This window comes from Trichoderma breve, chromosome 5, assembly GCF_028502605.1.
Source record: "Trichoderma breve strain T069 chromosome 5, whole genome shotgun sequence".
Taxonomy (NCBI): domain Eukaryota; kingdom Fungi; phylum Ascomycota; class Sordariomycetes; order Hypocreales; family Hypocreaceae; genus Trichoderma; species Trichoderma breve.
Window position 1 is genome coordinate 1039118 of NC_079236.1, and position 15934 is coordinate 1055051.

The window sequence follows — 15934 nt, forward strand, 5'->3', positions numbered from 1 at the left end:
CTGATGGTACCCAACCCGTGCCCTTTATCCGTCGAACAGTACTAATGAAGACTTCTTAAATCGACACCCGTGAAGATAATTTTAAAAACTTACCAAAGAAGCGTGAACTGAGTTATAATGTCTATACGAACAATCCCGACGTATCATTCAGCTCCAAATTTCTCCATACCACCGCCCGATGCTAACGGGCCACTACAGCTCGGAACGCTCCTTGCTGACCCAAGCGACCCTATTCCGCTGAATCCTATCGATCGGATCCCAGTCCAAGACGATGAAATATTTCGATCTCACCTTGTCGGGTTTCGAACAACAACGAAACGTCAAAGTAACGGAGAGCTGGGCATCTTCGCGAAGCTGCTGGGACTAAAGGGGGCCGGCGGCAAGCTCAGCGTCAGTGGAGCCCGATCCAAAGAAGAGCTCCTTTCCGTAGCCCGTCTCGACACCGAATTCTTCATCCCGTCTCTCGAATACATCAAACTCGCGATCGAGGCTCCTGCCGTACGGGCCTTTCGTAAGGCCTCCCGCGATCGACTGCCGCTGTTTCTGGTCACCGGCATCAAGATAGCCCGTGGAGCATCGGCGTCGGTGCTGCGGGGGCGAGCTTTCGGCGGGGGTGTGGAGGCCGGGATGCCCGACTTGGTCACCGGCGTCGTCGAGCTCGGGGCCTTGGCTCGGGGTGAAAGGAACGTAGAGAGTGAAGTAGGTTTCGAAGATGCGTCGGATTTTGTGTTGGCTTATCGGGTATCGCGGGTGAAGAAGAACAAGGACGAAGTAAAAGCGCAGGTGTATACCAGAGGCGCTACAATGGTTGCCGATGATGTGCAGGAAGTGGTCGATAGGGATGATGGAGAGCTGGAGATTATCCATGACTTTGCCTCAGAAATCATGGAGACAGACGAAATAATGCTTGACGAGACAGGTATGGCCGACCATGAACCTTGCAGATGGGTATTGCACCACATGTAGGGGTGGCCTATACCGCTCGGACAACGGTGATGAAGGTGGAATCTCGTCTATAAGAACATCGGAAGATGGGAATTTGATGTTTAAATTACGGTACCCTTTCTGATTATATAATATATGATGTTTATTTGTGTATCTAAAACTCCTTAACGCCTCAGGACCTCCAAAATCTGGTGCTGAATTAACTCGCTTGACCTGTCCCCAACCCACAAATTCCAAGGTGCAACGTATTTATATCCATTGTCAGACTGACTGCTAAGGAGCGCAAATATTAATCGCATCCCATCACAGGAATAAAGACGTTTCACCTGGTCCTCATTTAGCAAACCGTCCCGTGAGATAATCGCGAGTGCATTAGCCGCAATCGCCGCGGCCACTGCCGTTGCGAAAGATGTCCCAGACTTGACCACTTCTTTGCCTTTCCAATTAAGGGGGATAGCGGTCCCCAAAGTCATGAAGTTGTCATCATTGTCTAATGCTCTCGGTGATATCCCCCCATCCTTCCCCTTGCCGTTCGAGGCATGGATGCATAGCACGTTACGATTTCTGCCTGGGTGTGCCCGCGGCTTGTTGTTGCCATCGTTTCCCGCTGCTGCCAGTACAATTTTACCCGCTGCTATAGCTTTATTAATGGCGGCATCAAGCTCTAGATCTAGGAGATCAAGGCCAAGAGACAGTGAAATGATGTCAACGTCTTGCGTTAGTGCCCACTGTATGGCCTGCAGTGTATCAGATAACCACAAATGAAGTAGGATAACTATCCAAAGCTTACCTTGGAAATCAAGTTTGTATCCTCTTGGGGCATCACTCTTTTGACAGCAACTTTAGCAACACAGAGTATGGCTTCAGGTGCGAGTGTCAGGACGAGCTCCGCTATATGGGTCCCATGGCCGATCTCATCATTGAGATCCTCAGAATCTCCTTTGAAGCTCTTCATTTCTCCTAAGTTTCCCATTAGTTTAGCTGCTTTCAAGCTTGGATGCGTTATGTCGATCCCAGTATCGATTATGCAAACTTTGATCCGTTTATGGATTGTATAGACTTTAGGAACGTATGCTTTAATGAAAGAAGTCATATTATCCAGAAAGGTTTTGGTCGAAGAAATAGCCCTAATTCTTTTCTGTTAGCTTTATATGCGCCCTTCGAATTTAGCAGGCATCCCTACCTAGAGTCTGCTAGGGATGTGTCGGGTTCCAGATCATCAAATATCCGGACGAAGCGGGTGGGCACAGGAGGAAAAGTGGTAGTGGTGTTAAGTAGGCTGGATATAGCCACCCTTCTAAATCCCGAGGTAGAATCATCTGTTGCGACCCGGGCACGTTTCGGTATCTGCTTGCTTTCCTGACCTGCAATAATTGTAGTTTCTCCTGGTTGAATGTGTGACCCTTGATTGTTCCAATGTCCCCCTGAATCCTTGAAATTAGGAGCTGACACTTCTTCACAGCCTCCTACGTGAGAAGTATCTATTTTTTGATCGCTGAAATTTGTTATCCGGACGGGCATTAACTCAGCCGTAGACTTAATACTCGAATCCAGATCCATAGGGGGGCAAGAATCGCTACGGCGTCGTTTCCTGCTTCGTTTGCGATAGTGCGCAAGGTCCTTCTCTAGGTTTGCAACTATCGAATTGTATATGACCTTCGCCGGTTTCGTTGTAGTTTCTTCTGATGTTAACTCGGATACAGAACGATGCAGCTCGAGGCATCCTTCAATCGCCTTGAGATAGTCGTCACATGCGTAGAGCATTTCATCATCAAGGACTTTAGATAAAGTCAGCCAGAGGTTAGGCCGCCCAAGTCTATCACACTCTGTCGCAGTAATCCGCCTACCCAGCTCCATTTCCACGAGAAGTTTTCCTAGGGCAAGGAAGACTGAATCTTTCATTATATTACTCAGGTCATTCTCGTCTTTCTCAGATGAGGTACGTTGTGGATCGCAACGAATGTAAGGTGGTGCCTCGAACTCGAGGGAGCTTGAGGATCCGGTTGCCGATAATAAGAGTGAGATAGTATCCGCAGACCAACCGCTATGTGTCCAAGGACAGTCGAAAAGGTAAAAGAAGCACCAGCCTAGGTTCAAAGAGAGTTCCCTCTTTTCCTGAATAGTGAAACTTTTAGCAGAGAGCGAGGATGATCGGATTGGAGAAAAGTGCTTTTTTTCAATCAGCTCCTCTAATGTTTTCACCTGTACCATGGCCCGCCTTTGTGCACGCTTCTGTTCCCTTGGCTGCTTGTACAGCGTTCCTTCGAGTAAGAGAAGGTTTAAAACTTCGTTGTAACACTGTGCAACAGTAATATCCTCACAGAGACTTTGCAGGGGTCTGAGTTTTACTTTATTATGCTCGTCTCCAGGCAACCTTCTGATTCCCATCAGATCAGTGATTTTTTGATAAAAACGGTTTAATGAAGGTTTGACATACCCATCAGATAGGCATTCAATCTCTTGCCATCCTGTAAGATCTCCGCACGAGGAAAGAAGCAAGGAAATTAGCGACTTGTCTTCGGCCTGCCAGCTCTGGCCGGCTCCTTGTAGAAGCATATGATGCTCAGATCGTCTCTTACAACAAGCCATATGCCGCTCTAAACTCATAAGAAATGCATCTATTAACGTCTTCTTGTTTCCGCAAAGAGTTACAGAGCTCAGTTCGAGGTTCTCAGCTGCTGGTGTGACATCATGTAGATGAGTCCTTAAAATGGATTCTATGCGCTTGTTGAATGATTTGAGTGCTGGAACAATCAATTTCGCATCACTCAATGACATTGTCCTCGGCAAAGTTGAATCGGCCTCAGTTTGTTCTTTGCTGCTGAGCACTTGCAGGCCAAGAAGTTTCTGAATATATTGGAGGGAGGCAGAAGGGGGCTCGTTGGACAAAATTCGCTGTAGAATTGGGTAAATCTTTTCGAAAAGCCCGATTGCTTCCAATTTAATGTGGTGGATTATTTCAAGGTCGACTTCTAAGTCGGGTTGTATCGAGATAACAAGCTGCAGGAGCTCATATTGAAGAAATTGATATGGGGTTAGCACGTGCGGCGGAGATTCGCTAATGCCTGTCTCTCCATGCTGAGCTGCCTTATAAAGATAAGGCTGGATCGTTTGGAGTGCTTTCCATTCTTCCAAATCAATAAGACGCATTTGCGTGCCGCCGAGAATGATAGGATATACAAGTGTTGTTGCTTCGGCCTCAGTAAAAAGAATGAAAATAAGTAGAGATAAAAAGATGAGGACAGCCCAACAGCTTCGCAAGGCTCTGCCAGAACGACCCTGTTGAGAGGGGGCGTCGCCAGGATTCACTACGAGAGAAAGAAAGAAATATCAGCTAAAATCAGTTCAAATACAAGTCTATTAATCAAGTAATATCTGTAGAACTTGAGCTTGGTAGATGGCGCGTGTAGAGAGCGATCTTGGGGTGGTGCGCTATAAATTACTGGTGAGTTTTCATTTTCAGCTTCATTGGTCGAGTTACATTGGGCCGGTGATTCCCAACGCACGTGATTATGTACGTATTTCGGAGATCTGATACTGGACCTCAAGCTCCTTCAATCATTTAAAGCAGGAGATCTTATTCCACTCAGAGGAGAGTCTCGACTATCCAACCTGTAGCAAGAAGAGATGGACGACCCAAACGCCTGGCCAGACATTTATTCAGCCGCCTTGGATTGCGATCTGCTATTTGACAAGTGCCAGACACAGATCGCCGAACCAAGGACAATCGGGCTACTTAACGAATCTGCTGCCGCCGTTGGCCGTCTTGCGAGAGATCATCAGGCCCGGTTTCAGGCTTGGGCATCATATTTAGGCGTCTTTGCCGAAGAAGATGTTTGCCTTGATCGTCGCTTATCCAAAAGCAAGGATGTTCAGATAATGGTAATTAATTTGCTTCGCATTATCTTTCTCAATTTGCGATACTGTGAGTTACCTTTTTTTTTTTTTTTTTTTTTTTTTTTTTTTTTCATCTGGAAACTATAATAGCTACTGAATTGAAACCTAGTTTTGCGAACAATCCATATAAGAGACGATGGTACTCGCAGGATAGCCCTGAAAAGCGAAACCGAGTTGCATATTCAACAGTCGGCCCCAAGCATTGACAATTTCGCGGATGACCTTAGACAAACGCAGGAATCTATTGAAGGAGCTATTGATCGTCTGCACCGTCTAGGAGTAACCATCCGACAGTCTTCGACCGCCGGCTTGATCTCAAGGGTGAGGGCCTTCTCAGCAAAAAGATCAGATTCCTCTCTAGAAGAAATATCATTCTTGATGATAAAATTCCTCTACCCAATAGCGCCATTGAATCTTCAGCGCCTTCTCAGCCGGTCCATCCTAGAACGCCACTTCAATATAGAGTATCGAGGAGAGCACCAACGGCGCTTAGCAGCCCGTCGTATGCTCGTCTTGGACGATGATGATCATAAAGAAGATCAACCTCACGCCGACAATGGTAGCCAAGAAGTGTTGAGACCGGCCACTAGAAAAGATTACGTCAATGAAGCGGCCGATATTGTTCGTGACGACTCTGAGAAGGAAACAGATATACTTCTTTCAAAGTCGGGAACGAAGCCATCGACTCTCCAGACACAAGAATTTGAGCGTAAGGTTAACGAGAAAAAGCCCCTTAAAGCTTTATCCGCCATTTCCAAGACATCTTCGGTACCTATAGGCGACGTTAATTATCCAAAACCACCAAAGCCTCAGGGAGAATACGACTGGGCTACTTGTTATTGGTGCTTTGAGTCTTTCCCACACGATAAGTTCCAGAATGTAAAATGGTGGAGGCACGTTCCAGACACACCTGCGCTTTGTGATATAGTCACTAACGCTATAAAAGGCGCCATGTCGACCATGACCTTCGACCTTATGTATGTCTCGTCAATACTTGTTCAGAGTCTATTGATGCATTCGATAGGTTTACCCCATGGATGGAACATATGGAAAAGCATCATTCACCAAATTGGACTGGAACGATCAGTTGTAGAGCCATGTGGAGGTGCGACATTGAACATGAATCACCACAATTGTTTGAAGATGAGGCTTCATTAAAAGGCCACATACGGGAACACCATCACGCAATATTCACAGAGTCTCAAATAGCGGGTATAGCTCGTCGAAGTTCGATTCGTATACCGGGATCCAAAGATATTTGTCCCCTTTGCAGCTTTGATTCTAGCAAAACCCCTCTTGACGCAGATGAACCGAATCACTCGCGACATTCCTTGCAGATTAAACGAAAAAGGCCTACACAGACAAAAGTAAACGTTGGCGTTCAGGAAAAGCGTAGAAAAGTTCACTTTCATGACGAAGGAGGGAGGAAAAACTTGGGATTAACCAGTTCAAGCGAATCGGAATTGGATCTGCCAAGTAGCCCGAGTACTGAGTCTGTTTCACCTCAAATCAAGGAGCGATTACAACGGAAACAACTATCAAGACACATAGCAACGCACCTAAAGGCTCTTTCGTTCGTGTCCCTCCGCCTCAAAGCTTTCCAGGAGCAACTTGAAATAGGAGATGAAGATTTTGATACGGAAGACGGGCAAGGGGACACAAGCGAAGATGGCGGACCGAGTGGGCTCGATACCGAGCTCGACGCGATGTCTCTCGATTTCGAGGATGATCCGCCCATTCTAGAACTCAATAGTGAAAATTTACCTATTTTTGATTTGGTATCGGTATTCACATCGTCACAACAGATCCCACAACAGATCCAAGTCTCCGATCTTGGCCCTCCTGATCTTGGGATTGATGCAAATGAGAATGGCGATTCAGAGCGTAAAGTTTGGGGCCCGCGCTCTTATGATTGTTTTGTGAGCAGCCAAGATATCGAGGAAAGTCGAAACTCCTTTACATCAAAATTAGCATATGAAAATAGCTCCACTGGCGCAACAATATGTCTCACAGACCGCCAGTAACAATGTATCAATACGCTTTATAATTTAACTCTTAATAATTCGAGTATAATTACCTATGAGGCCGTTAAGACGACCCTTTTGTATGCTTAAACGAAGATCGTAGCCGTCCGTTTACTCTTGGTAGCTCTTGTTAAACTGACTTATAATATTTTGTAAAGTTTACAAGGAAGAAAATATGTGACATGGCTTCTATAGATGAAATTGATCGCAACCCTATTTGTGAATGCGCCGTGGATATATGCGAATTCATTGGCCACTTCTCCTTCTATACGGTACATCACCATAAATGTCATGTCTCAGTCGTCGGAGCTGCTATAAAGTTTGGATTATAAATGGTCATGAAGTCCGGCCAAAGCGCATCCTCAAACTCATACTCCTGCCAAAACACAGCATCCGGATCCGTGAGCGGCTCCCCAGGCGGCTGTGTCTCCGCCATCACCGGCTGCTCCTGAGGAACCCGCGAGAGATACCACTGGCGAATCCACCGAAGCTTGAAGCTGAGTCTGCAAAACTGGGTGCCGCCGCCATCTAAAAGTCGGCGCCTGCGGCCAGCTTCCTTGGCCCATGTATCTGCGTCCTCGAAGCGATCGCTGAGACGCTTCATCACGTCCGCAAATTCGAGTTTTCTGCGCGCCATTGTGGGCTGCCAATCTATTGAAGGGTCTAACAGGAGCAAACGAGAGCTGGTGACAATGGCAAAAGCGAGAAGTCCCGTAACTGAGGTGGGAAGACCAGGCAGCTCGTTGGGATGAAACGAGCAGAGCGTGTCGAAGAAGTCGACGGCGGCGAGAAGGCATTTCCAAAGAGTATCGAAGCGTTGTAGCGGTTCTGGATTCAATGTGCCCATTTCGACGGGTGTAGTGAATTGCGTGGGAATTGCTGCCTCGGCGAGGCGCATGAGAGTGGCTTGATAATACGCTTTGAAGATGTCTTTGGTGATAGCTAGTCAGCGACAGGGCATCATAGGTGGATAGGATTATACGAACTCCTCTCCTTGACACACTCTGGCTGCATGCTTATCATGTCATACAGTTCTCGACGAACATTGTTAATGACCATGTCCATAGGCGACAAGTACGCACTCAGTCCAACGTCAACCACATCAAAGGTAGGCAGCAAGCCGTAGGCACGATCAGCCACGCGCTGCATTTTAATGAGTGCAACCAGAAATAAGTCAGACTCCAAGGAAGATTCGGCCAAGGATTCGCAGCACTGCGAAAGATAGTTGTTCCAAGGAAATTGGGTGCCTCGCTTGAACAGGGCAGATATGCTATAGTTGATCAGCCTACACTCACACCAAGCAACGTGAAGCAAAGCGAAATGCGTTCTTACAGTGATGTAATGTGGTAAAGCCCCAAAATTGCCCGCTTCTCATCAGCAGTATGTGGTCTTGGCTTCGACAGGCCCTTGTTAAGCGTTGCCCAGGCTTCTCCCAGGAGAGACTTGGGATGCATCTTAGTAGACTCCGGAGACCTGTCCAGTTTAAGATCCAAAGCCATGGCGACTGCCAAATGCACAAAATTTGTCGCTTCCGTATTCATGTAGAAGTGAAAATCGCCCCTATTACACTCATATCGTTAATGCGGTTAGAAGTTGGAGTGCTTCATGTATGAAAGACTCACCAGGCCAAGTGAAGGAGAAGAGCCTGCAAGATTCCCAAATTTCTTTCCTGCTTCACAACCATTCTGTCTGCAATATACTGACGAAACCAATTCTCAACGCCTTGCTGAGTAGCCGACGACTGCGGCGTGACCGCCGCCATGATGGTCCAGAACAGACATCGCGACGAGGCATACAAAGCGCAGGGATCAAGATTCTCCGGGATGATGACAAAAGGATAGTTAGGCATAAACTCGCGCCGATAAATGTCAAAGTAAGAAAGCACCTCTTCAAAGGTGAAGCTAAAGCCTGGGATCAACTGGAAAGTAGTTGCCGGCTCAGACGGAATAGTGAGCGGTATCTGCGGAGTTTCACGCGTAATTGGCTGTGGCAGCGCAGTATCTTGCAACGGCTTTTGCAGGTGTAATTTGGGCGCATCGCTGATTGTAACCTTACCGGTATCGTTACTTTCAGGAGTCAAGGGTGGTGTTCCAGACGCCTGCATGTGCTGACCCGTCGCAAGCATGGACACCAACCCGTCAATCTTCTTCTCCAGCTGGGCCACTCTTCTAATTTCAGTTTAGTAAAGCAAATTCACACGACAATGGATCTGAGATTCCGGCAAACATACGTTGATTTGCCTCTCTTCTTCCGCCGTACCGGTGCCGGCACATGGCACGGAATCTTCATGCGGTTACATCTAAGGCAACGCAGGTCAGCTCACTTCGCCCAATTCGACCAATACAAAATCGCCGCAATCACACCTTATGCAACCGGCGTCCCCCTTACCGGCCCCAGACTCGGGCCATCGACACTTCATCTTCAGCCGGGCGCAATTGGCACATGCCCGGGTTTTGGGGACCTCCGGACCCGTGGGACGACTTCCGGAGCCGCTCTCAGGCGGAGCCCCGATGACTCCGTTGATGGCACCTACATCTACAACGATTGAACGATCAACATCCATGGTTATTCATGCGTCGGAGAATTAGTGATGACTTTATTTCTGGACCATGAATGAGAAAATTAACAAGGAGCAAATTTACATCGTTCTTTGGAAGCCATAGTGTTGAAGGATTGAGACTTCCGGCTCTCCGGATATTATCTTAATGTCCGGAGCCGTAAATCACGTGCGACGGTGTATGGAATCCGGTTATTATTTTATCTACCGGTTCCGGATATCGACTCTGCTTCGTCTTTATACTCCGTTATCGACAAATTAATCGACGTATTAATAAGACGCCATAGTACCATCCTATTTTCTATGTAGAGACGCAATCCCAAATTCGCCTGGCTCTGTATTGGAGCGGTTTCCTTATCACTTCACGTGTCCATCTGTCTCAGTGGATCGTGATGCATTGTCTTTTCAAGACAAAGTCTCAGTTCACAATGACTCGGCGATATGGGATGACCACGCCTCTACTCGTCGCGTAGCCATCACGTAATTCTTTTGTCAATGCAAGATAAGCCTTATGCGGAGATAAACCTCCATGAATCGAAGATGCTACTACTTTCTTTGTCTCAGCCATCATCACTTCGTGTCAGTCGTGTTTGGCGCTTAGCAGACCTAGTTCAATTCTCTCGGCTTTGTGCCACGCTGCTTTGCTCCATCAGAGCCGTATCGGGTACTGAATGTGATGAAACATGGTGATAACCCTAGTCATAGTATGAATCCATGTCACTTAAACTCCCTCTTAGATAGGTGTGCTCGTATCAATATCTACGCGAACCATGGGCCCTGCTCTACTACCCAGCTGACGGGAGTCAACACCTCCACGCAATCGATGCCGCCCACTTCCAATCCTACCGGTACCTGCGTAATTGTACATGTATTTCATGGTGGGTGTGTTCTCACTCGCACCTCCCGTATGACCTGTCAAGCGTGGCGATCTTGATCCCAGTAAAACTCTAAGCAGATCTCAAGGGAAAACTGACAAGGTATATCTTCTCACGATCTCAAGTGTCAAGCCACACCTACGATCGTGGCCGTCAGGTGAGGAACAAAGTTCTTCAGCATCCCTGGTCACAAGGGAGCAAAACCAATACACAGGCCCATCTACACCTGTATCTCGTCCATAGAACCAACGAACTAGCGATTTATCTGAATCGCTCTCTGCATATTTGATTCAGCTCGCCGCTCCAGTCTTCAACAAAAACTATCCGGTTGACCCGCCCAGAACAATGGTCATTAAGCGCCCGCGTGAAAAGCTTAGCTTTTGCAAGGTTGCCCGCTTTCCCGTGGTTCCCGAGGTTCCCAAGATCTGCAGCCCTAGACCGGGATGTGTTCGTGGTTCTCTCCACAATCTGTGGGTAAACTGAGATCCTGCTGCGATCGCATGACGAGTAAATCTGCGCTATTCAGCAAAGCTCATAGCTAGTACTCGGTCAACATAGCCTCTCTGCGGTATTATCGTGGCATTTACGATCTAAGTGGGTTGCTTCAGCTGTGCAGCCGCTGAAGAATTATCCCAAAGAGGTGATTGATTGACAGAATCGGCCAGGGATCTGTCTGTTTTCGCCCAACAATCGCTCAAAACGTGACGAACAAGGCGCTATTTCAACTGCCTGTCTCAGTTGAGCTCTCAATCACATTGTTTGTCACTAGTTCAGTATACTATTTACACCTAGGTAAACACTAAACACCGAATCTTGGTCTTCAGCATCCTTGTCTGCGGCTGAGCGTGCCCACACGGCGTTTAACCCATCGAGATTCGGCCGAAACCAAGATCGCGCAGTGAATCTACCCTCAATTGCGAACCCCATCTCTATGGTAAACTCTTCAATACCCTCAAAATCCTCGATCTAGACTAATTTTATCGCAAGTCAGGCTCTCTCCAAGCCCGCTAAAATCCGTATCATGACCCCTGCAACGGCATTGTCCAAGCCACGCTCTTCACTCCCTCTTCCCGCAAACCAAAAACCCCCATCCCTAGTCTCAACAGGGTTCCCCCCCTCGATCATCTCTGCACACGTGTTTTCATAATTCTTCTTTAAGCGACGAAAGTAACGCCAAATTCAGCCTCGCCCGCTCTCATCCCTTCACAGCCGAAGGCGCAAAAAGTAAGCAAATATTAGCAGAAGACATGCATCTCCGCCACCTTTCCAGGCCATCAACCCGGACCCCTCTCATGTAAGCCCCTCTCATGTAAGCCACACATTCTGCCGCCCATTCAAAACCTCATACCTGTATTCTACCGCTTCTTGGCAACATACATCAGTTCTTGCGCCCACGATCGACAATCAACCGGCTAATTGCTTCAAGTAGCATTAACTCAGGTCCGTCACATTGTGGGGCGCGCGTCAAATTAATATGGGAATTTCTTATTTTTTTCTTCCGAATGACGGCTAGCCGCTTATTCTTATTCTTCGTGGGGTGCAAGAAAAAAGAGACTTTGAATCACAGTGTCGACTGTAAGTGGCATATACTGGGCGACTGGAGCTTCGACTTACACACGATCTTGCAGCTCGATGATGCAGGCAGCTCAATGTCACGATACACCACGTCACCGCCAAAAAAAAGTATTGTAGGAAAATAGCAAATCAATTTTTCAGACTAACCCCATAGCTGTATGTTTCGACTACTTTTGTACAGCAAAATCTTTCAGATGGCTCACATATACAGCCAAAAAACGATGGACAAATACCTCTCCGTCAAAGTAAATGATTGCGCGCCCCCTTGTCCCTGCTGCAAAAATGGACACAACCTCCGATAACCCTTTCAGAAACGCCAGATAAGTGACATGAGAAACAAACAGTAAAAGTAAAAACAAGAAGAAAAAAAAAAAAGTCACAAAATATAATGCAGAGAATGTCAAGAATAAGAAGTACTGAGGGGGGAAATGGGCAACGCGCGGTATGATACCATGCTTCTTTTCACAATGAGACATGCCATCCTCTCAACTGTCCCAAATGGCACCATAGGCCGGGATACCCCTGGTCTCTAGTCCATATACCACCTTTTTAGTGATCTTTTCATTGGCAATGATGATGACGGCTTCGGCGCCAAAGTCCTTGGCCAGGTTGTAGCCCATGCGAACGAGATCGGGCCGGCCCTGGGTTCGGGTATCATGGATGACGGCGCCGGGAATAGTTCCCTTGATAGTATCCATAATCTTCTTACCAAACGTCTTTTCAGGCGAAGCAGCTGACCAGATAAGCTGAGTGGGACAGCTTGGTTGCGCGATGTGGCCCAGCATGGGACCGATGCCAGATCCTGTAGCAATGACGACAACACGATTGAACAATGTGGCAATGCGCATAACACCGCATGTCGGAAGGCCACGGACCCAGATGCTTGTGGGGGGGTTTTGAATACACGCCTTAGTCCAATCGCCAGCATTGGATACCACGAGAGAGTAACCTGGCGCAATACCATCTTCGAGGTTAGCCTGAGGGGCTGGGATCGTCGCAAAGGAGTGCCACTCAATGAGTGGGCGGTGGGATAGGCGTGTAAAGCTGCCGTTGACAGGGATGGTGTAGTCAAAGTGCAGACGGATAGCGTGATCCGACAGCGGCTCGGCATTGACCTTGACTTTGCGGAGGAAGATCCAAGAGGAAGCAACGCTGCATGTGGCAACGCCGAGCATCCAAAACGCCGGCGTCTTGACAAGTGCAATCCCAACATCCTCTCCTACTGGGGTAGAATCGTAAACGGAGACAACAGTCTTGGCCCAGAAAAGCGCAAGCGTGGTCCACCCCATGAAGCGGTGCATCTTCTCAAACATGTTGTGACTGGGCTTGCGAAACATGGGTAAGGCAGAGGCAAGGATAAGACAACACAGCGCACAGAGAAGCCACGAGACCACTAGGTTGGCTAAAGAGTACCCAGATGGTTGTCGATGGAGCTGAAAGCGGGCAACTGTGGCCTGGATCGTAGAGCCAAGGAGCCACGCGGTTGCGCATATACCAGCAGCAGAGTGGATGCCGCCAAGATGGTAGATTTTGGCACATCGGCGGCGAATCCAGAATGGGAAGGACTTGGGAACAGAGCAAGAGATGGTGTAAAGAACGTTTATGACGACATCTTGGCGGATGAGAACACCGGTGACCAGATTAGCCGCAGTGATAGTCGCGAGCCATTCGACTTTGGGGTTGAGAAGCAGGACGGCGATGAGAACACCAATGTTAATGAGACCAACGAGGCTGAACAAAACGCGATAAACAATGAGAACACGCTTTTTGAGACCTCTCCATGGCTTGGGCCACTTCTTTTCGGGAATATCTCTCAACAAATCGAGCGACTTTTCGGTCTGCTCCTCTTGCGCCTTGGCAGAGGCGGCCGTTAGAGTCGAAGATGAAGAAACGGACCGAAGACCGACCAAAGAGCCAGACTTGTCACTCTTGGTTCCCGGCAGAGCAGCTGGATGAAAGGTAGAACTGAACACTGTTGAAGATTCAGAGATTGTGGGAGAGGCCGGTCCGATGGCCAGCATGCGTAGAGATTTCTTGTCAATCTTGCCATTTGCCGTGGTAGGAAACTCATCTAGGAGATGAATGCTAGATGGCACAGCATAGTATGGTTGAAGTTTGCGAGTGTGCTCCAGAATGGCTTCGCCATCTTGGGTAGAAGGGACTGCAAACCCATGGATTTCTCCATCAATCAAGAGCGCACAGGCACGAGTGACACCTGGCGCTGAGGCCATGGATGAAGAAACGCCATCCAATTCAACACGGAAACCCTGGTAACGAGCAGCATATTAGATTCCGTTCCTCACAGAAGCGCTACGGCAACACGGCCCACAAACAAATATGTGTAAAAACGGGAACTCACCTTGACTTTGACCTGATCGTCGACTCGACCGAGAATTTCAATGGAGCCATCAGGTCGCCACTTTCCCAAATCACCGGTACAATACATTTTAGATCTATTATTGTGAGACAAAACAAGTGTGTCAGTCAATATCCCACACTTTCACGGGGATCTGAGCAAGCAGATCCCGGGCTGAGAAAACACTCTTGACAAGCACTCCCTTGAGAAAACTCACCCATCATTGGTAAAGGGATCTGGAACGTAAGACTCCTTTGTCTTGGCCTCAAGGCCAACGTAACCGCGAGACACTCCGTATCCGCCGGCCCACATAGTACCGGGTTCACCTACCGGTACAGGACTCCCATTGTCATCGAGGATGTAGACGTTGTTATTGGGGGTAGGGCGGCCGATAGATAGGCTGTCCCCAACAATGTGTTTCTGCATAGTGTTGACAATGGTTGTCTCCGTGGGGCCGCAGCTGTTCCAGTATGTTGCATGCTTGGCCCACAGATCAGCTAGGCTAAGGGGTAGGTTAGTACACGTAGACACTCGAAAGAAAACGTCCAAGGAAGGGAGGTTTAGCGGGGATCGACTTACTCTTGTGAAGTAGGTTCACCAGCAGTGGCAACGACTTTGATCTTGGGATACTTGGTAGGAGGGTACTTGGATAGAATAGTCGGTGTGCAAATCAAGGTATCCAGCTAAATCAACCATTTTCATCTCATGTTAGCCCAATTCACCGCCAAGCGTAGCAATTTGGTGTAATCCATCATTCAGGATTCTCCCTCCCTCTCTGACACTCACCAGCTCAATAGCGGGTTCCCACTTGGAACCCCGGATGACAAGGGTGCCACCGTTACACAGGCATGCAAAGATTTCCCAAGCAGCTGGCACTCGAATATTAGTAATGTGAAATGGAACTGGGGTGTGTGAATTCATCTCAGGGCAAGCAACATACCCATGTCAAAACTTATGTTCAGAACTTGTCCCACCCGGTGACCTGGTCGAATACCCAGGTTTCCGGGAGACATACAGACAAGATTGGCAACATTTCTATGTGTAACGTCGACGCCCTTGGGCTTACCCGTTGTACCTAACTCGCAACTTTTAGTTTTCAGCTGCTAACTGGCAGGGAGGGTGGGTATAGCAGCTGCGGCCTCGGCGCTGCTAGTGAGACCTCGAAGAAATGCACGTACCGGATGTGTAAATGATGTAACATCCACCATCAGAAGTGGCCAAATCCACCCATTTTCCATCATAGGTCAAGTCGTCCAGCTGCTGCTGCTGCTGCTGCTCGATTATGACAGGAGTGGCATCGGGGCAGAGGTCACGGATGCGATGAACAGTCGATGATAGGCAGCAAACGATGTTGCCGCCAGACTGCTCAAAAACATGCCGTATAGTCGAGTCCGGAACAACGCCCCCATCAAGAGGAACATACTGGGCGCCACAGGAGAGGATGGCCCAAATGCCCACCACCATCTCGGCGCTCCTTTTCACAACGAGAGGGACCCTCTGGTGAGGGCGTACACCCAGGCTGCGGAGTTCAGCGGCCAAGGCCTGAGCCCGAGCACCGAGCTGGCGGTATGTAATTTGCCTGGTGGTTGCACCAGACAAGTCATGGAGGGCCACATTGTCAGGGAAAGACCTGACATGATGGTAGAAGGATGATGTGACGGTTGGGAAAGGGCACGGCAGCCTGGGGCCATACTGCATTGCAGTA

At 48.3% G+C, this 15934-nt stretch overlaps 5 protein-coding genes across 5 annotated transcripts; 2 read left to right on the forward strand and 3 right to left on the reverse strand.

The window, feature by feature from the left end:
* Positions 1–117: 117 nt before the first annotated feature.
* Positions 118–966, forward strand: T069G_08024 (uncharacterized protein; the record flags this gene model as incomplete). The annotated part of the gene is made up of 1 exon (XM_056175234.1): positions 118–966. The coding sequence occupies one exon, from the start codon at positions 118–120 to the stop codon at positions 964–966; it is 849 nt and encodes a 282-aa protein (XP_056026183.1).
* A 143-nt stretch (positions 967–1109) lies between these two features.
* On the reverse strand, positions 1110–1900 carry T069G_08025 (subtilase family domain-containing protein; the record flags this gene model as incomplete). The annotated part of the gene is made up of 2 exons (XM_056175235.1): positions 1110–1682; positions 1736–1900. The coding sequence occupies 2 exons, from the start codon at positions 1898–1900 to the stop codon at positions 1110–1112; spliced, it is 738 nt and encodes a 245-aa protein (XP_056026184.1).
* A 2672-nt stretch (positions 1901–4572) lies between these two features.
* On the forward strand, positions 4573–6866 carry T069G_08026 (uncharacterized protein; the record flags this gene model as incomplete). The annotated part of the gene is made up of 4 exons (XM_056175236.1): positions 4573–4870; positions 4952–5735; positions 5789–5819; positions 6180–6866. The coding sequence occupies 4 exons, from the start codon at positions 4573–4575 to the stop codon at positions 6864–6866; spliced, it is 1800 nt and encodes a 599-aa protein (XP_056026185.1).
* Positions 6867–7155: 289 nt separating this feature from the next.
* Positions 7156–9429, reverse strand: T069G_08027 (uncharacterized protein; the record flags this gene model as incomplete). The annotated part of the gene is made up of 7 exons (XM_056175237.1): positions 7156–7796; positions 7853–8136; positions 8199–8426; positions 8489–8850; positions 8917–9034; positions 9097–9165; positions 9230–9429. The coding sequence occupies 7 exons, from the start codon at positions 9427–9429 to the stop codon at positions 7156–7158; spliced, it is 1902 nt and encodes a 633-aa protein (XP_056026186.1).
* A 2929-nt stretch (positions 9430–12358) lies between these two features.
* On the reverse strand, positions 12359–15927 carry T069G_08028 (AMP-binding enzyme domain-containing protein; the record flags this gene model as incomplete). The annotated part of the gene is made up of 7 exons (XM_056175238.1): positions 12359–14140; positions 14233–14326; positions 14447–14731; positions 14809–14912; positions 15016–15098; positions 15170–15304; positions 15408–15927. The coding sequence occupies 7 exons, from the start codon at positions 15925–15927 to the stop codon at positions 12359–12361; spliced, it is 3003 nt and encodes a 1000-aa protein (XP_056026187.1).
* Between the last annotated feature and the right edge of the window lie 7 nt (positions 15928–15934).